Source organism: Protopterus annectens, chromosome 6.part0 (assembly GCF_019279795.1).
Source record: "Protopterus annectens isolate FY-2018-M chromosome 6.part0, PAN1.0, whole genome shotgun sequence".
NCBI lineage: Eukaryota > Metazoa > Chordata > Ceratodontiformes > Protopteridae > Protopterus > Protopterus annectens.
In genome coordinates this window covers 806,813,614-806,838,190 of record NC_056737.1, presented here as the reverse complement: position 1 = coordinate 806,838,190, position 24,577 = coordinate 806,813,614, and the positions used below count along the sequence as shown (strand labels likewise).

Here is a 24,577-nt window from a genome sequence, read left to right as displayed (position 1 = left end):
CCGACCATCCTCGGATGCAAGCGCAGTGAAACTGCAGGTCGGATCTGAGAAGGAGTGATAGGTCTAAATACTGCTTGAAAGGCATTGCTCCTGTGGGAGAAGGCCCTGGCAAGACCCCATCTGGATACGAGTGCAGATAAATCTCTGCATCATCTTGTCCATCTCCCCTTCAGACAGGCTCCAGGTAGAGCAGGAGGATGCCGCCGAAATGGGCCGAGAGAGTCGGTGGTGGGAGGGCCTGGAGGGCGAACAGCTAACTAGAACCTCTGGCTCAGGGGAGAATCTTGGGGAACTGAGCAGAGGTGAAACAGGCCTGGAAACAGGTTTAGTCTTCGGCGGGGGGACAGCCTCCAACGAGCAGTCAGGGAAGCGCTTGTGAGGCCGGTCCTTCTTGACCTTATCCCCTTCCCCATGCCTCTTAGCAGGCGGGTGAGTCCCAGAGGCCGAGGAAGGGGAAGACGAAGCAGCAGCCACTGTTTTCTTAGCAGGGGAAGGTGAGACATCTGTCCCAGCCATGGAGGGCAACAGGCCCTTGACAATCAGCTTGTCCCGCCTGTCCTTAAGAGCTCTGGGGTTAAACCCAGCACAAATAGGACAGGGGGAATGGAGGTGAGCCACTCCCAAACAAAACACACACAGAATGTGGCCATTCGCCGGGGAAAGGTTATGGCCACACTCTGTGCATCTTTTGAAACCAGGCTTTGGGGCATCCGCCATGCCTTAGCCGGTTCAAAAGCAAACACACACACACCACGAGGAAAGAAAGGAGGGGAGGAAGATAGAAAAGCCTACAAGAAACAAACTATGAAGAACCCAGTGAAGGTATAGAAAAGAGTAGGACTGAAAAGGATAGTTAGAAAGATAACAAAACTTACATTTTTTACAGTTTACTGCAACACTACCACAATGGAGCTTGGATCATGCTGCTTCCTCTCAGGTGGCAGGTGGCAAATGAGATCTGAAGGGAGACAGGGAGGCAGTATGGGTAAGAGGAGGTGCTTGGAGCTCGGATCCATAGCTGGAAAATGTGGCCGTGTTGGATCCTAAGTGGATCCGAGGACCCACAGGTTGAACAGCAAATGAAGTAAACTACTTCAGATCAACTAACTACTAATAAATTTTGCTCAACATTAAAAGTATGAAAATTGCATTTAAACTGGTACAACCAAAATGATTTAATCAGAATATGGAAAAACAGATGCTTTCTTACCACGTGAGTTGATTTATGAAGGTGCCCTCCCTTGATGGGCCTACAGCTAGGTTCTTTCATTGTCATTTTAATTTTCCTTGCACGCTTGCACTTGATCCTAAAAAGATTTAGGCTGTAAACTGCCAGCAAATTTATTTATTAACTTATTTTATTTACTTATATTTCTTTTACTTATTAACCGGGGCAGTGGGCTGATCCAAATGGACCCATTTCAGCTATAGCCCAGGAAATACACTATGATTAAGACAATTAGGAGAATTGTGGAACAATACATACGAGTGAGAAATGAGGGTTAAAAGAAGGCAAGACTTAAATAAGCTATGTAATGTTTGACTGAAAACAACTGAGTAGATTATAAGTTAATACAACCTGCTCCTGCAGACCAGATAGGCCAAGGTTTCTATTCCAGGCTTTTCCTGGTACCCAGAAAAGATGGCACCTGGCACCCAATCCTCGAGCTATCAATTGTAAGCACCTTCCTGGTGGTTACAAAATTCAGAATGCTCACCCTCCAGCAGCTTCTTCCTATGCTGTCCAACGATGCTTGGTTAGCCACCCTGGACCTAAAAGAGGCCTATCAACACATCCCAATCAGGAATTCTTGCAGGAAATATCTACATTTCAGGGCAGGATCGATGCACTTTCAGTTCTCTGCACTTCCCTTTGGCTTATCCACTGCTTCCAGAGTTTTCACAAAATGCCTGGCTCCAGCCATTGCCTTTTGCAGACAAAGGAATATTCAAATTTACCCCTACTTAGACAACTGCCTGATTCAAGCAGACAGTCAGGAAAAGCTGTTATAGCACCTGACCTTTGTAAAGCACCTACTGACCTCCCTGGGGTATACTATAAACGAAAATAAATCCAAACTAGTCTCCCACTCAGAAAATTGTATTCCTGGGAGCAAGCCTGGACAGAGCATCCCAGATGGCATTCCTTACTGCAGAAAAACAAGCGTATCTGACAGACTACTTCTCTCAACTAGCCACCAGAACCCAGTTATCCACAAGGAAAATCCTGGAAGCTCTAGGATTCATGGCATCCTGCATTCTACATTCTACTCATTCCATATGCCAGACTGCATATGAGGAAACTTCACTGGTACCTAAAAAGCCTTTGGTGTCAGCACTGTCAGGACCTGGAAACTATCATACCTGTGATACCTTGTCTAAGGAAAGATTTTCTTTGGTGGGCAGCAGCATGCAACTACAACAAGGGCCTTCCCTTGTCACAACCCCACACTGCCAAGACCCTAACCACAGACGCATCAGACTATGCCTGGGGTGCACACCTGGATGGCAGGTGCATTCAGGGCCATTGGAGGCCAAATCAAATACATCTGCACATCAACCAAAAAGAGATGCTAGCTGTTCAGCATGCTCTGACAGCTTTCAGACCCCTACTCTCCCAGGGCCTTTACTGATCAAAACAGACAACACCACAGTGATGTGGTACATCAACAAGCAGGGAGGAACTCAATCTTATCCCCTCTGCAGGCTAGCCATGACCCTTTGGCACACGGCTTCAGCCATACAAATTCACCAGCTAGCACAATTCCCGCCAGGCTCCCAAAACTCTCTGGCAGACAACTTAAGCAGAAACCTCCTAGACCCACACGAGTGGCAGCTAGACCACAGCACCTTCAACCTTGTAACCCAAAAATGGGGCACCCCGAAGGTGGACCTCTTTTCCTCCCACAACAATCACCAGCTCAGCAAATTCTGCACCAGGGAACCTCACAGCAAGGCCTGGAAAGTGGATGCCCTATCCTTCCAATGGGTAAAACTTTTGATTTATGCATTTCCCCCTCTACCTCTACTTACAAGGGTACTGCTCAAAATAAGGGAGGAAAAACCAAGATCAATCTTGATTGCCCCAGACTGGCCACACCAGCACTGGTACCCACTGCTGCGCAGTCAGTCACCCCTGCCTACATGGCACCTACCTCAGATCCCAACTCTCCTGACCCAGCAGAGTGGAGAATTCATGCATCCACAATTGCAGACCCTGAACTTGGCAGCCTGGCTTATTCCCTGACTTCTCCACCAGTTACCAGCCTAAGCAAACAAGTCCTGGATGTTGTACGTGAGGTCAGATGCTCCAGCACTAGAAAATCCTGTGCTGACAAGTGGAAAAGGTATTGCACCTGGACCCAGGCTAAAGGAGCTGAAACAGCACAGCCCTCCCTACCTCTCATCTGGATTACCTAGCAGGCCTTCTTCACAGGGGCCTATGCTTCTGTTCTATCAAAATTCATGCCTCTGCCATCTCTGCTCATTACAGCACAGAGCCACCTCTCTTTTCTCACCCTCTCATCAAACAGTTCCTAAGAGGGGCTAACAATTTAAGGCCACCCGAAGAGCACCTACCCCAGCTTGGGACCTTAACTTTGTGTTGAAAAAGCTCACACTACCCCCTTTGAGCATGCAACTTCAGCAGAGTTAAAGTTCCTCTCTTGGAAAACAACCTTGCTACTGGTCATCACTTCTGCTAGAAGAATTTAAGAGCTACAAGCACTAATGGCTGTAGAGCCCTTCATCATTTTCCATGCTGACAGGGTCTCCCTCAGGACTAACCCAACTTTCATGCCTAAAGTGGTGTCCAGTGTGGCTCTTAACCAATCTGTTCATTTGCCCACCTTTTTCCTAACACACAGAACAAGGGGGAAAGGATTCTGCATTCTCTAGATGTGTACAGACAGCTCAGATTCTACCTGGATAGGACTAAATCTTTTAGGAAAACTGACCAATTGCTAGTCAGCTTTGCAGCAGGGGCAGAGGGCAAGGCCATATCCAAGCAAACAATCTCCAAATGGATAGAACACTATATCCATTTCTGCTACTAATACCATGGGAAACTGCCCCCTAAGGGGGTCAGGATGCATTCCACCAGGGCAACCTCCACCTCTGCAGTTTTTCTCAGAGTTGTCCCTACCAGGTACATCCTGGAGGATGCAACATGGAGTTCTGTTCATACCTTCACCAAGCATTACCACCTGTCTGTCTTCTCCAAATCCAGGGCAGGCTTTGCAACTGTAGTCTTGCAGGGCATCCTAGCCAGCCCCCAGTCTTCTTGACTGCCTCCACCCTTTTCTTCAGCTATGGGAATCAACCCAAGTGTGATGACTGCAACAGTGAAATACGAAGAACATAGTACAGTTTTGTACATTTACCATAAATGTATATGTTCGAGTGTATTCACTGTTGCAGTCCTGGTTTTCCACCCCCCATCCCCCTTGTCTCTCTTTCTCTCTCTTCGTCACTCCTTACAGGGATTTTTGGTATTTACTTTCTGCTGGTGGTATTCTTCCACCATAACCTAGCTCTCTATTTGGGGAATCCTGACATTTGTGGCAAGAAAGACTGATGTAATGGTGTCGGCTGCCTGATTTTATACCACTGACGACCTGACGTCAGTCCTGGAGCAACAGCAACCGACGCAGAAATACTACGCCTCTGGTATTCGGGCCGACTGAGGGCTACCCCTGGCATGATAATCCAAGTGTGATGACTGCAACAGTGAATACACTCGAACATCTACATTTATGGTAAGTGTACACAACTGTACTTTTCAGCCTGCCTTGCTCAAGACCACGGTGACCATGGATGCCTCCCTACTGGGCTGGGGGGCACTGTTCGGGAAGGACAATCCAAGGCACATGGTCCCCTTCCGAGACCTATCTGCATGTCAATGTCCTAGAGATGAGAGCGGTTCTTCTTGCGTTGCAGACCCTTCATGCTCATCTCCCTCTAGGAACAATTGCAATTCAGACAGACAATATGTCAATGGTCTGATATATCACCAAACAGGGGGGGACCAGATCTTATCCCGTGTGTTGAGAAGCTATGAGAGTGTGGGAATGGGCAATCTTCACTGGCCATATTCTGGTGGCAGTGCACATTCCAGGACAGTCCAACATTCTAGCAGACAGGCTCAGCAGATCTATCCTGATGCCTTACAAGTGGTCTCTGAATCCTTCAGTAACGGAACAGATCTTCCGAGAGTGGAGTTGTCCTTGCTGCGATCTCTTCGCATCTCCTTCCAACGTGAAGTGCAGTGTATTTTTCTCTCTGAACCCCCCGCTGGGGGAACCCCCAGAGATGCTCTGATTCATGCTTGGCTTCTCGGTCTTCTTTATGCATATCCTCCTATTCCCCTCATGTCGAACTTTCTGCAGAAAGCTCGAAGGCCAGGGAGCACTATGATCCTCATCGCCCCATTTTGGCCTCAATGGGTTTGGTTTCCCTTACTTAGGTCTCATCTAGTTGTTCCACCATGGACTCTGGATCAGGTTCCGGATCTTATCTTACACCCTTTAGGGATTCCTCACCCAGATCTGGACAGTCTGAAGTTCATAGCTCGGCTGTTTCGGTTCCCATGATTGTTAGGACTCCCGGTTTCTCATTCCCTGTTAAGTCCATCCTGGTAGCGGCTCACAAATCTACTACCAGGAAAGTCTGTTGTAGCAAATGGAAATGTTTTTCTATATGGGCCACTCAGCAGTCCTTGGATCATTTTATGGCACCTCTGTCGGCAGTTCTAGATTTTCTGGCTAACATTTTCCATTAGGGTGCCAGTTCTTCTACAGTTAAGGTTCAGCTGGCGGCCATATCTAATTTTCACTTGGCGATTAATATGTCCTCTCTGGCTTCCACTAAACTGTGCATGACCTTTCTTAAAGGTGCTTTTCTTCTTAGGCCCCCCCCCCTGTAAAGGATCCCATCCCTCTGTGGGATCTTACCTTGTTGTTACAGGCATTAGTTTCTTCCCCTTTTAGCCTGTGGCTTCAGTAGACTTGCAATTTTTGACATGGAAAACTGCTTTTTTGGTTGCCATTACCTCCGCCAAAAGAGTGTCGGAGCTTCAGGCTCTCTCAATGAAAGTGATCTACATGACTTTTCATAAAGACAGGGTGTCGCTTCACATTAACCCTTCCTTTCTTCCCAAGGTAGCTTCAGAAGCCAGTATTAATCAGACTATAAACTTACCATTTTTTTTTCCTAACTACCAAAACAAGGGGCAATATAAATTGCATTTACTGGATGTACATAGACAATTGAGGTTTTACCTCCACAGGACCAAATCTTTCTGCAAGTCTGACCAACTTTTTGTGTCTTATGCCAAGGCCTTCTTTGGTAAGCTAGTCTCAAATGTGACAGTTGCTCACTGGATTTCAAAATGCATTGGCCGAGTTTACTCAGAGAGGGGTCTGCCTCTACCAGGAAAAATGAAGGCTCATTCAACCTGATCTATGGCTACATTAGCGGTCTTTTGGTCTAGAGTATCTGTGGATGACATTTGTTCAGCTGCCACTTAGGCCTCATCTCATACCTTTATATCGCATTACAAATTTGACATTGTCTGTAGGAGGAGAGCATCCTTCGGCTCTTCGGTGCTCTGGAACATCCTTCCATGAGGGCCACCCAAGATTTAGATCGTTGAGGACTCTGTCCCACAGGCTGAAGAGCAAATGAAGTAAACTACTTCAGATAAAGAAGTTATGTACTCACCATAATGTTCCATCTGAGTAGTTCTACTTCATTTGTCTTCAACGTCCCTCCCTCCTTCTCCCTGACCTTATCTTCAGGATATGATAAGTGTTCAGATTGTTACTGTTGGGATAATTGGCTTTGCCTAAGCTAAGGTTGCATCTGTTGGTTATTTTTTGTAGATAAGATGTTATTGGGTCAGGTGTCTGTTTCTTGTTAGGCAGCAAACTCGATCTGAAGGGGGAAGGGAGACAGTGAGGCATTATGGGTAAGAGAAGGTGCTTAGAGCTCTGATCAATAGCAGGAAAATGCGGCCGTGTCAGATCCGAAGAAGATCTGATGACCCACAGGTTGAGGACAAATGAAGTAGAATTACTCAGATGGAACATTATGATGAGTACATGACTTCTTTTATCATTTATGTCATTTATTATTGTTACAGATGCAAGGTTAGATACATTCTGCAGTTCACTTCCTCAGAAACGCTGATAACCATGGAAATTAATTAGTTAATATTAAATGGACAGCTATGCATTACTCTGAAAAACAGTAGTTAGGATTTTTAAGTTAATGGGAGTGTGATGTGAAGAGCTCCTCGCTTGTTTGGCTTTAATAAATTTGCCAGTTTTAAATCCGTGCACTACAGGATTCCAGCCAGTTATACTTCTGCAGAGAAGCACTGCATGCCCTGAATGCCATGGTTTCACTGTTTTTCTGTTTTGTATGCTTTATTTATTTATTTTTGTTGTTTACTTTATTGGAGATAAAAAAAAGTGTATGAGAAGTGGAATGGATTATGCCTTATTTTATCATTTTATAATAAGTATTGTTGCATTCAAGATATCAACTTTCTCAAACTTGCAGTGACCTCAGAATTTTTTTTTTTCAATAATGAAGCAGTTTGGAAAGTGGTGAAGCAAATATTAAAATGATCTGTTTTTCATTTTCTCTTTCTGGTGCCCTTAATAGTCACATGTCAGTCTAGCCTGCTTTATTCATTTCAGTGTGCAAGAATAGGTTTCTTCCTGGGTCCATACAGGTTTGCTCTACAGTTTGTTTTCAAGAAGGCCTTTATCTTTGTGCTTCAGATGAGATCGAGGTAAAGCTGGGTGCTAAAAATAAGTAACTATGGAGAGAGTTTGGAGCATCTTAAACTTTCAGTCTTTTGATTAAAAAGAACTGTGCTCTGGATTTTTTTTTTGTATTTTAATGTGTCACAGTGAGGTGAGCCTTATTAATTAATTTAAAATAGGTAGTATTAACTAAAGCCTTATTGTTTCATTATGCACTTATACCTCATTTATTGTCTATTCCTGCAGTCTATAACTTGACATATAATGTAGACTTGGAGAGCACAAAAAGAAAAATGGAGCAGTATCAAAAAGATAACAAAGATGTTATTCAGAAGAACAAAGTTAAACTGGTAAGTTTACTGTGTATTTTTGTTATTAGATCATGTTTATGTAAATGAAAGTCTAATAAAGCATAATCGACTCTCACAATTTTACTTCAGTCACTATTGCTCATTATGATTACATAGAAATGTTGTGTTACTAAACTGATGGCTCAAATGTCCAGTTAAATCTGGATCCAAGTCCGGTGCTAGCAAAAGAAATGATGTTCCATAATGTATTTAACCTGATAGTGTACCGAGAAGAGTGCCAGTAGTGATTTGTGACAGATGGGTACCAGTAAAAGTGAAAGGGAAGGTCTACAAGAGGGTAGTGAGACCAGCTATGTTATATGGGTTGGAGATGGTGGCATTGATGAAAAGGCAGGAGTCAGAGCTGGATGTGGCAGAGTTAAAGATGTTAAGATTTGCACTGGGTGTGACTAGGATGGACAGGATTAGGAATCAGTATATTAGAGGGTCAGCTTAGGTTGGACAGTTTGGAGACAAAGCAAGAGAGGCGAGATTGCGTTGGTTTGGACATGTGCTGAGGAGGGATGCTGGGTATATTGGGAAAAGGATGCTAAGGATGGAGCTGCCAGGTAAGAGGAAAAGAGGAAGGCCTAAGATGTGGATGTGGTGAGAGAGGAAATGCAGGCAGTTGGTGTGAAAGAGCATGATGCAGATGACAGGAAGAAATGGAAACAGATGCTCCGCTGTGGCGACCCCTAATGGGAACAGCAGAAAGAAGATGATGAGTGTACCATTATATTTCACATCACTTGCATAGGTGCATTCATTTATTTTAATTTAGTTTGTTTGTTGTGGTGAGTGGACTGGGACACAAGGGTATGTTTTGTGCTGCAACTTAGTCAACACAATATAAAAACAGAAAATAGAATTAAAACAGAAAACAAATACAAAATAGTTTTTACAAGTAATTCTACTTTTGGAAATAGAAGTGCCTCAATTGCAAATTAAAATACAAGATTAAGTGTCAGAGGATCATAGGAAGTTACTAGACTATTAACCTAGAGGTCATTTCAAGCCTAGCCATTTCATCCTAATGTAATACCAATGATAATGTAGTCAGTACCCAGGATTGTATTTAGGAATGACTGCCCATGTCCAGGAGAGTTGTGGGCACTATCCCCGGTAAGAATTTACAGTGCCCCATCCACTCATCCAGTTTCCATTTGAATACTGTCATAGAGGTGCTGTACTTCACATGAATTGACAGTCAGTGGGAGACAAATCTGTCCCTCCAGCACATCCCATTCAGGTCACAGACAATATTTAGGTCCCTGGAATGGGTGGGTCTCGTCCCATTTGATATATGAATGTGCAGCAAATTCATTAGGTTTGGGTTGGAGAGTGCTCTGTAAGCCAGGCCGAAGTCAAACCTAAGAAGTCTATATTGTACTGAATATAGTGACAGGGACTTTAGTCGGTCTGTGTAAAACACATGCTGGAGTCACTTGAGCTTCTCTGTTAGAGTAACTCCATGGAATTGTCCTGTCTAACTAGTTGGGTGGTGAATTTATCTCTAATATAGATGGAAACACCACCCCCTTTGGTTCTCACACGTTCATTTTGTGGTCTGAAGGTGTGGAAGGCATTGTAACCTTGCAAGGTGGAAGTACTCTCTGAAGCCTTCAACCAGGTTTCTGTGACTGCACAGACATCTGCATACTCCAGTGATAGGACTTGCTTCCAGGGTATGCAGTTTTTGGTTTAGGCTCCTAGCGTTTAGCAGCATAACCTTTATTTTGTTATGATTGGCAATTTTCACGTTGTCAATTTTGTTTTTGAGACCTTGCCTGAAAAAGGCACTATGGGAGAGGCAACAGCCTTTGCCACCAGCCAAAAGCCTAGTGGTGCCGGGTGCAAACTGTCTCTGACAAAGCAGCGAGGTTTGTCAATCATGTCATCCCAGGCTTACAGAAACTGGATCCCCTTTGGATGACACCAAAAACTAAGCCAGTTGTTGAAATCGATCATTTTTTTTTTATACTGTGGCATCATTCTAGGTGAGGATAATGTGCTGCTCAAGGCTAGGGACATGTCTGTCTTCATACAGATCAGTAAGGTACATATCAGGTCTTTCACTCCAACATGAGCTATGATAGAATCATAATGGTAGTTGTTGCTAAGTGACCTGAGTGCATGTGTGCTCTGATGAATCCTGACACCAGGCAGTCAACTGACTGTGACTTTCTTCTTGTCTAACCTGGTCAATGGGAAATCTGTTTGTCTCACTATGGAGTCTTTCATTGACAAGAAAATTTGGATTATGAGTGTTGCACCTTGAGGCCTTGGTAGGTGAGATACTGCTGTTGCTATGTGTCTTAGGTGGTGTGGGAACTATGTTAGTTATAGCAGTCTTGTGTTTTGGAGGTCACTGGTGTTTCGGTAAGTTTTTTTTTTAGAAAACCTCTGCATATGTTGATTTATGTGTTGGATGCATACTGTGTGTATGAGTAATGGTAATATGTGCATGAGTAGTGGTAGGTGAGTTGACAACCTCTTCAGTGTTGCTGTTTTGAGTACTAGAGAGCAGGAATTCAAGATTCTTGGTGTAGATACATCTCTTGCACTGTGAACTAGAGTGAGTTATTAGTAAAAGATTGTCAGAGTATATGCGGCAGTTGTTACACTGCCTCTGGAGACCCAAGTCAACAAGGCTGGCAGGAGAAACAGAGGTAGTTCACCTGTCCATAATATTAGGTCTGAAGAACTGTTATCACAAAGGGGTTGCTTTCTGGACTGATCTAGGAGGTGCTCTGTAGATGGGTATTTCTGACGGGGTTTTTGGCTGGTGGTTTAGTAGGTCACAACTCACTATCAATACTTCTTAGACCAGAAATGTACTAAGGATGATGACTACACTAATGTATTATAGCTGTATCTAAGGGAAAATTTGTCGAACTTATCTGCCCAGCTAATGGCGCACAATTGCGCATTAATTAAAAAAAAAAAGTGCAGTAAATAATAATGAAAAATTATAATAATAAAAGTTTAGTAAATAGTATAATCAAGCAAAAAAAAAGCAGGCAATTTATGGTTTTTGGGAAGCTTAGAAGCCTGTAGTCATCTGGTAGCCCACCTCATTTCAAGTCGGTTCAAACAAGCAGAAACCTGATCAAATGAAAGGCTGAAATACCAGAAGCTAAAAACTTAAAACTTTAAAAAAAATCAAAAGAACCAATGAGGGTGCTTACTCCAATCCCTAGACCAGTGGTTCCCAAATTTTTTCGATTCTCGGCTCCCTTGTTGAATCCAGGTTTCCCGTAGGTGCCCCCCTGTCAAATTCTAACAAGTATACTTTGCGAAATAGCTAATAATTTTTTTTTTTAATTAAAAGGGTTAGTTAGAGTAAAGGAACCACTGAACAAGAAGAACCAAGTTTGAGCAGAGTCCTTTCTTTTTTATTTTTGATAATTATTATTTTTATAAGCATGGTATTACTAATGAACCTTCTCACAACATCAACATAATGAGCGAAATGGAAAACTACAACAAACCGACATGTCATTTTAAACTGCGTTTACCAGGATTTTTAGACAAACTTTTCCATGAATTTAGCAATGTAAACACAGTTCTAGTTCTACTCCCCCACATAGGGTCATAGGTTCATAGGTAATTACTAGGCTGTTGGCCCTAGGGCCTATATAAGCCTAGCCAAATGGTAGCCTGGCTTTTGCTACCCAAGAAAATTATTTTTCTGTGCCCCTGTCCAGCAGAGCCACAGAAGTGATCCCCGGGGTGAATTTCCTATCTCCCATCCAATCATCAAGATTTTTCTTGAAGAGTGCTAATGAGGAGCTTTGTTTGATACATATAGGTAGTTTGTTCCAGAGTATGCAAAGTCTCTGGGACAGGAATCTATCCCTCCGGCATGTTCTGTTTATTGTGGTGACAAGGTTTAGGTCCCTAGAGCGTGTAGCTCGGAGGGATTGGGATTTCTTTAAGTGGAGCATGTCCAACAGCTCTGGGTTTGACATAGCTTTGTATGTTATGCAGATTCTCCCCGGAGTAGGTGATATGCGACAGAGTAAAGCTGGAGTTTTTTGAGACCGTCTGCGTAAGGCATCTGTTTGAGGCCAGTAATCCTTTTTGTGAGGTATTTCTGCAGCCTTTCCAGTTGTAGTAGATGTCTTATGAGGTACATACCAAAAGGGGCGTTGTACTCTACAATGGGTCTAATGAGTGATGAGTAGAGGGGGAACAATGATCTCTTTTTTTCCTGGGTGAGAAACATTTTGTGATGAGGTGTGCCACATAGAAGGATTTCCTGACTACTGTGGCAATGTGATTATCAAAGGAGGGACTACTGTCCACCTGTGTCCCAAGGTCTCTTATCACACTTTCGGTGTTAAGTAGACTACTGCCTATGTGGTAATTCATGGGTACAGAGTTTTTACCAAAAGGGATGACAATGCACTTTTTGGCATTGAGCTTGAAGCCATGGCTTTGACACCAGGCATCTGTCTCAGTGAGGCCCTTTTGTAGGATGTCCACATCGTTAGGAGTTTTGATTATGGCTCCTAGTTTGCAGTCATCTGCGAACTTTGTTAGCCAAAGACCTTCTGTGTTAGCCTGTACTTCAGAGAAGTAGATACCAAACAGGAGAGGACCTAGGACTGAACCCTGTGGTACTCCACTTGTCACTGGTCTGAAGTTGGATTTAGAATCTGCTACTTTCACAGTGAGGGTTCTGTCAGTGAGCCAGTTGGCAACCCATCTTGTGACATAGGGATTTATACCTAGTTTAGTGAATTAAATTTTGTGTTACCACCATGCATTTCACTAGTAAGTCTTGAACCTAGGACCCTATGCACTACAGTCAGAGCAATATACCACTGTGCTAAATCAGCAGACACACAAACTCTTTAACTGGCTGTTTAATATTAGCTCCAACTTCTCACTCACTTTAATCTTGTCAGTCGGTTTCTTCTTGTGTTTCGTCTTTAGATCATCCACTCGCTGCCCCCTGCTAGATGGCAGCTTGCTTTTTGTACTTGCTACAGCAGCCTGCCAGTTACTGCCTGCTCTGTTACTCCGGGAGATGATGCCGGTACAGACCACAACCCAGACAGCCACGATCACAAGCAACCCGAGTACGGCTGTCAGCAGCAGCACCCATGACTGATGCTGCTTCAGCTCAATGCCCAGATTTAACCCAAATTTACTGTGTAGCAAGCCTAATGTGGCAGTCATCAGATCCCTCAAGTGATCCACCGCCACTTCAGCCTGCTGAGCCAACATGTCCTGCCAGCGCATTGCCATGTTCAGTGCCGCAAAAACTGGGGTGAGCATTAGGCACTGATCATTTTCCAGGTGCTGTAACCAAGAACAGGGACAACAATCCCCTGAAGAGGGAATGCCAAAAGATGTGGACTGTCACTGAGTAGGCTACCTACTACAGGGACATACTGTGTACATTTGTACAACTAAAAATTGATAAGAATAGAGAAAAGCACAATGCGTTATTACTACGGGTTTCACACAGACTGTACGAGAATGTGTAAACTGAACAGTAATCCTTGACGTCGTGAGGGTGCTAACACTTCACTCTTAACTACAACGTCATCACTAGCTAAACTAGACATTAAGGAGGAGCTCAGTGCGTTTGACAACATGTTTAAAATATAGTGCTAGGCTTTTAATAGTCTGTAGACAGACTTCCTAGTACTTACCCATGAACGTATGATCATTTATTTATTTATTTATTAATTAGAAAAGCTCAAACAGAAAACAGCTAAAATGATGGCACATCTGTCTAGCAACCACACTGCTCCATATAATGTAAAGAACTATTATAGAGAAGTAAGGTTTGGTAAAGAAGTTCACAACCCTCCTGCAATTTCACAAAATATTTTCTATATATAAATTTCTAGAATTTTCAATGTTCTTGGTTATTATGGCTCATTAGTGAGAGTGAGTGGAATTAAAGCACCACTTAAGGGTATTGCTGAGATCTACATCAAGCATGGAGTACGTTTTCATAAAGAGATTGGGACTTGCTGCATCTTTGATCATTTGTTGAGCTGCAGCTTACCAGGGCCAAGCCGTTAACATCATAATCTCCGAATTACACAATAAATAGAAGGCTAACTTCCATTTTAGGTCTCTCATTAAAAATTATCAAAGGGCAACTATGATGCACAGGGTCATGATGTTATGGCTAGCCCAGTTCTGTGGCATAATGGCAACAGCCCTGCATATGACCCAAACAACCTTGGATGGAATAGCAGCTCAGGTGCTTGAAGAGTTGGGCAGGGTGGGAGTGAAGGTCTTACACTAGTAAAGTAATTTGTTGGGGCATACCCGCTTTAGACAGGAAGCACATACATGCAGTTAGGCTGCGTCAACATAGAATCACAATAAGTTAGTGCCTTACCTCTATTGCAAGTGGATGGCTGGCGCATGGCAATGGTAAGGCAAACTCCTCCTTCTCCCAAAACATGGACTGCACCGCACGATGGCAGGCAAAGGAGGAGAGGTGTGAACGGAGAGGGAGAGCATGCAGAGCAGTTGCCGCAGCTGGAACCTGCATGCAAGGAAAGTGAGAGGTGAAAAAATAGGAAACACTACTGGAAAGCAGCCTAATCCCAAAGGAACTTACCCTCCCTATGAGAAAAAATACAGTTGTGCAGGACTACTAATGTAAAAAAGCCAGAAAAAAATCGTAGAGTCTGTAATATTTGCAGTTTTGTCAGCTGGTTTTATATTTTTGATAGATGGTTTTATTTCTTTGGATGCTTGTGATAGCAAAGTGGAAGAAGTGGTTTATAATGTTCACAAGACTGATGTAGTGTTGCGGTTGAACCAACGCCTGACCCGACCTTTTGGTTTTTCCTTTTAATTCAGCTCATTTGGATTTTATGCACATCTGGTACACATGCTCACTTTAAATTGAAAGGAATTTGCAAATTTTATTCCAGCTTGCCATTTGGAGTCTAGTGATTTGCAGTTATTTATCTGAAATAACATTAACACTATTTGTATAACCCCTTTAGTGTTCGACTTTTTGAAGACTGTGTCTCTAATTGGGGGGCAGTAACGGGAATCCCCTATTTCTACATTAACACTATTTGTATCACCCCTTTAGTGTTCGACTTTTTGAAGACTGTGTGTCTAATTGGGGGGCAGTAATGGGAATCCCCTATTTCTATCGTTTGTGCACCCTTAGATGTTGTACATAGTAGCGGTGGAGAGGCTGAAGATAGCTTAAAGTTGTGTTTGTCTGCCTTCTTTTGTGGAGTTGAGAGTTACGTGCATTTTGTGTGGTTTACAGTTATCTGAATCTCTGTGTGTATGTGTACAGCAATGATTAAGGGAGTCATTGTTTATTTTATCAACTCACATGAAGTAACATATCACCCTCCCACCTTTTTTCTTTTACTGCTGTGAAAAGATAATGGTGAGTTGTATTATCTCTCTCTACCTACAGGTTCCTGGCACTTTGTCCGATACTGTTAATGAAGAAGATTACATCAGGACAGTGTTTACAGTATTAAGGAAAATAGCCACAACATTGCAAAAAAAAAAAAAAAACCTGAAACAAATATATGTTTTACAACCTCTGAAAATTTTCTGGGACTTAATGCAGGTGTTGCATCTTTCTGACAAAATAGTACTTTGACTTCTTGTGAACATCATTGATAATGGTACACATTTTTGAGGGTTTGGATTGCTTATATTTGAGAACAGCAAGCTAACATAGCATTTTAAATGTTCCAGAAAAAAGCAAAGCTGTTCCAAATCCTCAAACACAATTAAGGAATACCTACATCAAATAAAAATGCTTCTGAGATATCAACTAAGATGAAGAAACAGAAAACAGGACACACTGGTTCTAAGGACTAAGAGATACATTTATACTTGCTAAGGATGCATATAAGCCGGGCCGCAAAATAAACCACAAACTAACTAGGCTTATTAATTAGTAGTTTATTTTGTGGCTAAGCTTATCAGGGGCGCCACAGCGCACACTTTAGGAAACCCTGCCCTTGACCAATCAACTTTCACCAGCCAATCAGCACACTTCTCTCACAAGGGTACAGAAGGGCCTCTTCCAATCAAAGATGACTTGGAAAATGTGGTCAGAATACAACAGACCCAGATGCAGCAAACTTGTATCTGGACTATGCTACAGCTACTAGCTACACTAATTTAACCAGAAATACTAAAAAAATATTTTAAGCAGCAGTGAGACACAAAAGAGTGTATTAAACAGCAAACAAATCAGGTGCCAGAACAAACAAAAAATGCAAAAAGGTAACTTTTTTGGCCATCTGCTTCTATTTTAAACCCTGCTGAGTCATAGTTTTGTAGTTTAATTCACAGTTGTGGCAGGACTATGTACTACTGCCACATTTGAGCATTAATAATTTATTACTATATATTTTTCCATAAATAGTGTTACTGGTAAATTTCTGCATAGTCCGGTGCCTTAAACTGTAGTAGAAGTTCAGTAGTGAGAGAATCATCTCTGATCCAGTTGTGCTTCATTGCTTTTATATTCTTTTTATCATTTACCTGTTTAAAGTTGCATTCTGTGTCTGTTCCATCCCCTACTAACATGTTAAGTTAAAGTCTCTGAAAGAGCTCCAGAATTGCACAATTTAGTTTTATTTAAAGGTTCCTAGTTCACTTTTGTAGTGCTAAAGGTTAATGCTTTCTGGAAGGTTCTAAGTGTTTTTTCACATCTGAGGGGGTAATACGGTTGAGAAAAGATCAGACAGCAATTGGTGTAAGTGGGAACACAGACTGCCACATATGTTTTTGCATGGGTTACTGTAATTTTAGATTAGATTATGCCTGTGGGTGCATCTGTCAAATTAAAACAATCTGGAGAGTTAAACTTTGGTGAAAATGTACATGGTTATGTGTTCCAAGTTAAAAGGGGATGGGGTAATCTGAAAATTTTTTTTTTTTTTTGTTGCTTGAGTTGTTTTCATTAAAGCAAAACGTCTTGAAGAATGTGACATAAATTCATATGTAGACGAGAAGAAAGAACTGTATAAAAGATCAACCTGCCAAAAAATTAGTGTGCGCATCTAAGACAAAAATTGGAAGTATGCATTCAAAATATGTCATGCGTAATAGATGGGAAGAATATGTTTTTAGCGTAATGCCTGCATTTTTATCAAAATGGCTACCCTATCTATTTTATCTTGGAATGTAAACGGCTCTACAGGTATAGACAAAAGAAAGAGTATTGAATTGCATTAAATAATGCAGAGTGTCAATAGCAATGCTGTAGGAGACACATTTGGAAATATATGAGCATGTGAATTTGACACAGAAATTATTTTAGGATGGATATTCAGCAGAATATCAGGGATGAAGGAAAAGGGGAGTAACAATACTGATTGCTAAAAGGGCTCCAATTGCAAAAATAGGAAAAAAGGCAATAATGGAATATTTATGGTATTTAAGGGTTATTGCAAAGGAGGAGGATTACACTGGCATGTATGTATATTCCACCAAAAGAATCTATTATGGATCTTTAGAAATTTTTTGGAATAATAATCAGCTTCCAGCTACTAGTAGGTGGGGAATGCAACTTTATTTGCAATAGTGAGGCAGTATAAGAGGGACCTCACAGGGAAAAATAACAAACTATGGTAGATTTTTTGAAGAAATTTATGAAAATATTTTTATGAAAACTATAAAATTAAGTAACAGGGCCTTGGGCAGAATTTATACATTATATTCCCCATGGTACAATAATTGGATAGAAAGTAAATTTTACAAGAATATGTGCATTTCATTGAAAGCTTCAACATACATCCAGTAATTATTTCATATTTCAAATCATGCACTGATAAAAACTAAGATAAAAATACAGGATAATGAAGTAAAACTGAGACACTGGCACTTTCCCACCTACCTGCTGAAAAGAGAAGAATTTAAAGATTGGGTAGTGGAAATTATTCAAGAGTTGTTTGGGAAGATAGAATTTCTTTAGAAGGGATACCTGGTGAGTGAGATAAAATGGAACTGGAGCTTACAATGGAAAAAATAAGAAAGAAAGAAGATATGGTTAAGAAGTAATAGGAATTATTTACAAGGCTGTACAAAGGTTAATGTATTTCAAAATAAAGGGAATCTCACAGAACAAGAAGAGAAGAAGCAACTGCAGAGTGCTAAAAAGAAAATAAAGGGTATTTGGATAACATTGAGCTTAGAAATATTGCTGTCAAGCAACCTTTTAAACTAAAACCAAAAAGGGTTGAAGGCACAAGCAAGAACCACCAACTCAGTAGCATTAAAAACGTTTTAATCCATGCTTTCTTAAAAATGTCTTCAGAATAAATCTATCTTAAAACAGTCAGTTTAAATACACTCGTTAATTAGTTAAGACCTATTAAAATTCAATTAACTAATTTAACAAAATTGAAAACAATTATTCAAATATACTTTTTCTATTTTCCAAAAAACATTTAATGTTGATATATTCATTTAACCCTGGTAAACTGTCAGCAGCTAACCTTAACTGCCATAAAGTCTCCTTTCTTTCCACTTTGTTTTTTACATTGCCCCCTCTCATATCCTTATTAATATGCTCTAAAACAGCAAAATTATTTTTTTTAAACATAGTACATAACATTGTATGTCTACACAAAGCATTGTTGGTGTCCTTGGTTTTATGGCATAACAATGTTCTTTAATACATTTGCTTAACTGTCTAGTTATCATTCCTTTATAAAATGCTTCACATCCTGAGCATAAAGCAATGTAAACTACATTAGATGTATTACTTGTAAATCTGCCGGATGCAGCAATGGAGCCATGAAGAGTGCTAATGAAGAACTTTGCTTGACATAGATGGGTAACCTGTTCCAGAGTATGGGAAGTCTCTGGGACAGGAGTCTATCCCTCCAGCATGTCCTGTTTGTTGTGGTGACAAGGTTTAGGTCCCTAGAGCATGTAGCTTGGAGGGATTGGGATTTCTTTAGGTGTAGAATGTCCAACAGCTCTGGGTTTGACATAGCTTTATATGTTAGGCAGAGATCACCTCGGAGTAGGTGATATGCTATGGAGTAAAGCTGGAGTTTTTTGAGACGGTCAGTGTAGGGCATTTGTTTGACGCCAGTAATTCTCTTTGTGAGGTACTTCTGTGGCCTTTTCAGCTGCTGCAGATGTCTTGTGAGGTACATTCCAAAAGGGGCGTTGTACTCTATAATGGGTCTAATGAGTGTCGAGTAGAGGGGAACAATTACCTCTTTTTTCCTGGATGAGAACCCTTTTATGATGAGGTGTGCCACATAGAAGGACTTCCTGACTACTGTAGCGATGTGACTATCAAAGGACAGACTACTGTCCACCTGAGTTCCAAGTTAAGTAGACTGCTGTCTATGTAGTAGTTCATGGGTAAAGAGTTTTTACCAAAGGGAATGACAATGCACTTTTTGGCATTGAGCTTGAGGCCATGGCTCTGACACCAGGCATCTGTCTCAGCGAGGCCCTTCTGTAGGATTTCCACATCATTTGGGGACTGGACTATGGCTCCTAGTTTGCAGTCATCTGCGAACTTCATTAGCCAGAGGCCTTCTGTGTTAGCCTGTACTTCAGAGAAGTAGATAGCAAACATGAGAGGTCCCAGGACTGAACCCTGTGGTACTCCACTTGTCACTGGTGTGAGGTCAGATTTGGAGTGTGCAACTTTTACAGTGTGGGTTTTGTCAGTGAGCCAGTTGGTAACCCATCTTGTGATGTAGGGATTTATACCTAGTTTAGTGAGTTTAGCTATAATTCCAGAATAGGGAATGATGTTGAAAGCTTTGGCGAGGTCAAGATAGGCTGTGTGAACCACCTTACCCTCATCTACGGCTTTGGTGACTGCCTCAAAGAAGTCGATCAGGTTCGGGAGGCATGATCTGCCTTTCACAAACCCGAACTGGGTGGGATCCAGAGTTTGGAGGTTACCAATGTCTTTGTTTACGAGTTCCATGATGATACGGTCCATGGCCTTGCAGACCAGGCTCGTCAGGCTAATAGGGCGATAGTTCCCGGGATCAGTGGTGGCTCCCCCTTTGTGGAGTGGGATAACTGTTGCTGTACGCCATTCAGTGGACACAAAGCCTGATGTGAGGCTCTGACTGAACATGGTGCTTAGGTGGGGAGCCAGTTCGTTCTTAAGTTCGTGTAAAATGCAGCCTGGGATGTTGTCTGGTCCCATGGATGCTGTGTTTTTGGCTTTAGAGAGTGCAGCTTTTAGCTGTGTAGTTGTGATTACAGGGACTCTGCATTCTTCCTGTATAGATATGGGCCCTTTAGGGGGTGGGGGAAGTAAAGGTAGCACTAAACCTATCTGCCAGGATGTTGACAATATCAGTTGGTTCTGTAATTTTCATGCCTTTGTGCTGTAACTCAGAGCAGATCTGGGTGTTGCCATCGAGATTCTTGACATAGCTATGGAATGTTTTGTGGTTGTCCTTAGAATTAGTGGCGATTTTGTTTTCGTAGCTAGCTTTGGAGGATCTTATAAGGGATCTCAGCTTCTTACTGAGGTTGACCAGGGAGCTCCTCCACTCATAGGATTTTACTCTCTTTTGCAACAATTTCTTCCTTCTGTTGTACAGTTTGTTTATGGTAGGGGACCACCAGATTGGCTTCCTTTTTTTTGGAGGATAGCGTCTTGGTTCTGTTTGGGATAACACGATTCATGCAATCGTAGAAGTGCTTATAGAGTGCATTTGTGTAGGAATCAGCAGTTGTAACTGTATTGTCCATCTGCATGGGTGTCATGAAGTTCACCACTTCTGTCTTAAGAAGCAAGAAGTTGCCTTTGGAGAAATGTTTTACCGTGGTCTCCTTAATGGGGGGTGGAGGCGGGATGTGGATATCAAGAGTGATTAGCTTATGGTCAGATCGGACAAAGAGGAGTTGACTTCAGGTGTGGAACACCGGTCACTCATGTTGGTAATGACTAGGTCTAGGATATTGTTGCCCCTGGTGGGGGTGTGGATAAGTTGATCCAGGGCATTGGAGTTTATGAATTCCAGAAAGCGTTGTGTGAAGGAGTTGGTACACGACTAGTTTTCCAAGTTAATGGTGGGGTAGTTGAAATCGCCCATTATTAGGGTGTTTGGTTGAACCCTAATATTTTCCATTACACAAGAAAAGAGGAGTGGGAATCCTGGAGCATGGTGGGGGATCTGTAGCAAGCTACAATTTGGATTGCAGTTTTGCCCAGAGTTAGTTACAGTTGGATAACCTCGGATGCATTATGCTGAGCAACTAGCCTGGAGGTGTGGATATCCTTAATGAATATGGACACACCGCCTTTGGTGTTCTGGTCCAGGTTACATGGCCGAATAGTGTGGTATGAGTTATAGCCTGGTAGTGCAAGTGTGCTCTCTGGAGCCTTGAACCAGGTCTCAGTCACTGCACAGATATCGATGTTCTCCATTTTAAGGAATGCCTCGAGTGAGTGCATTTTGAGATTTAGACTTCTAGCATTGAGGAGCATTACCATCAGTTTTTGCTTGCCTGTTCCTGTTACGGTGGTGAATTTGTCATTTGAACCTTGCCAAAAAAAGGCACTATAGGGGCGGCAAGAGCCTTAGCCAGTATTCGGAATCCCAGGGGCGACATGTGCAGGCCATCTCTGGCAAAGCATCATGGTCTGTCGACCATGTCACCCCAAGCAGACAGATACTGGATACCCTTAGAATAACACCAGAAGCTTAGCCAATTGTTGAAGTCAATCATTTTTTCCTTGTACAGCAGTATCATTCTGGGCAATGGCAGAATGCTACTCAGGGCTAGGGTCATACCTGCCTGGGCTGCAAGATTGGAGAGCTCTTCCATGTCTCTTTTCATGTCGTCCAGGGAGGTACGTCTCAGGTTGTTCACACCAACATGGACAGTGACAGAGTCATATTTGTACTTGTTGTGGAGTGACCTGAGTCCATGGGTTATGTGGCGGATCCTGGCACCTGACAGGCAGCTGACAGTAACCTTCTCCTTGTTTAGCCTGGTGAGTGGGACATCAGTGTACCTGACTATAGAGTCACCTATGACTAGTGTGTTGGATACGTTGTTTTGTCTTATTGGCTGTGGTTGAGTGGCACACTGAGTCTGTGGGCTGTGTGTCATTTGGGTTGTGTTGGGGGGGGTGGAAGTTGCTTGCGTTTCTGCTTTGGAGGTCTCTGTTTCTTGAGCAGATTATTATTGAGAGCCTCCGCAAATTTTTTTGTGTTTCTGTGTGTGGATTTTGGTGGTGTAGATTTAGTGAGACTATGTGATAAGTGCGGTGTGGTGCAAGTGTTTACCTTCTCCTCTTGAATGTCGTTGAAATGAAGAAAGCTGAAACACTGACAGGGCTGATGTTTGCATTTTGAGAGTCTAGAGCAAGTTTCAAGTTTGGGAGCTCATATCACCCTATTGCTGCCACTACTCCTGAGCAACATTTTTGTTTATGTTAGCACACATAGACTGAACTCTAGTTGCATTGCTCTTACACTTACAACAGGCTCATGTACTACATTAAGCTGGCCCATCCCAAAGGGAGTTTCAGTGTATTATGAATTGTTATGAATTATTGCCCTTGGTTTTATCCCCATCTCAACCCTCCTAGCCCCCCCCCCCATACACACACACACACACACACACACACACACACACACACACACACACACACACACACACACACACACACACACACACACACACCAGTCTCTTTCTATCCTGGCCTTTTCTCACCCTCCAGATTATTTTTTATTCTTTTCTGTCCTTTCTCACATTTGTCTTACTACACATATTTTACCTGCTTCCTTTGAACATGTCCTTATTGGCCAAGATTGCATTGTTGGAGGAAATAACTGAATTATGGCTAGGGGTCTAAGGACTGCTAGGCCTCCCAGAACTCATGGGGTTCTATATACTCTGAGGTGCATTTTAAAGCTATTTTTTTTTCTTTAAACAATCTTTTCTTACAGTGATGATCTGGACAGAAATCATGACTAAAGAAAGAAATCCAGTGTCATTTTAGACTTTACTTTTTCTTGCATCCTTTTAACACACCCTGCGCAGGAAATAATTGACTTAATCCAGGATAGTGGAGGCAGCCAGCCACTGAGAAACAATGGTGTCATACATCCTCTGAGGTGTATTTAGCAGCATTTTTCTGAAGTTTCTGTTCCAGTGAAGGCCTGAATAAAAGTCATGAGTAAGGGAAAAATTCAGTGTTATTTATTTTTCTTTCTTTCAAGGAAGAACTAAGTTATGTCCAAGGCTTAATGTTTATAAATGACAAAATAGTAGTTCACAATAAACTGAGAAGGTAAATGCTTGCTAGAATACATAGATGCTTGCTAGAATACATAGATCCTATGTGGGTAAAGTGTCCACCTCCATACCCCCTTCCCCCAAAAAAGACAATCACCTTCTGTATGCCTGCAGTGTATGACTGAAATGAAGGTGAAGACACAAATGGCTGCAGTCATATTTCAAGTGGCTGCTTTCATACATATATATAGAATGCCTCCTCAACCATACCCCCAAAAAGCAATCACCTTCTGTGTGCCTTCTAATGTCAAGCTGAGACAAAACTGAAAGAAAAAAATATAACACAGTAACATATTTTAACCTGCTGCTCCCAGATACATATAAACAGCATGCCCCTAAAAGATAAGTCACCTGTCTACACATCTGACATATGATTGTGAGGTAAGTGAAAATAATGTATTGTAATGTAAGTAATGTATTCCAAGTTGTTCCTAGACAGTATACTGTTCCTACAAAAGATATAGTGACCTTCTGTGCACATTCTTCAGGTTTGTGACAAATGTTAAATAATTGCCACACTGTTCCCAGCCCCAACACAAGTTAAAGTGACTCCCTGTATATCTTTGACATTTGTGAGGAAGGCTAAGGGAATAATGATCACACAGCCTGCAGCTCCCAGACAAACTGTAGCAACCTTCTGTGCACCTCTCTGAGGTTTAATTGTGAGTAAAATTAAAGAAATAATGACCACACTCTCCCCAGCCCCAACACAAGCTGTAGTGACTATGTTCACTTCTGAGCAGGGATGATTTGAAAATAAACAGGATTTAGAGCAGGTGCCTCCACTAAGTCTATGTTAAAAATTACTTGTATATTCTGGGTGTTAGGGTTGCCAGGGCCATAGAAGATGGATGTTCTGTGATGCATTTTTTGCCTTATTTTTGAAAGATCATGACATTTTTACTGGAACTCAGAAGAGTTGTGCATGTGCCTAGTAGTATTGTTTGTGTCCACAGATAAATATTTGTGAAATTATTTTTAACAAATAAACAAACACTGACACTGCCCTGACAAGCCAGGTACAGTGGATATAAAAAGTGTACACACCCCCGTTAAAATGCCAGATTTTTGTGATATGAAAAAATTAGACCACAATAAATCATTTCAAAACTTTTCCCACCTTTAATGTGACCTATAGCCTGCGAAATTCAATTGAAAAACAAACAAATCTGTTAGGAGAAT

General features: G+C 42.0%; 1 protein-coding gene across 1 annotated transcript in view; it reads left to right on the top strand.

Annotated features, from left to right (window-relative positions):
* The window catches only part of MNAT1 (MNAT1 component of CDK activating kinase), a 2,168,423-nt gene that overhangs the window by 739,346 nt on the left and 1,404,500 nt on the right, over positions 1-24,577 (top strand). The window contains exon 4 of the mRNA XM_044074483.1: positions 8,019-8,122. Coding sequence (XP_043930418.1) covers positions 8,019-8,122 — 104 coding nt within the window. The remainder of the gene's footprint in view (positions 1-8,018; positions 8,123-24,577) is intronic.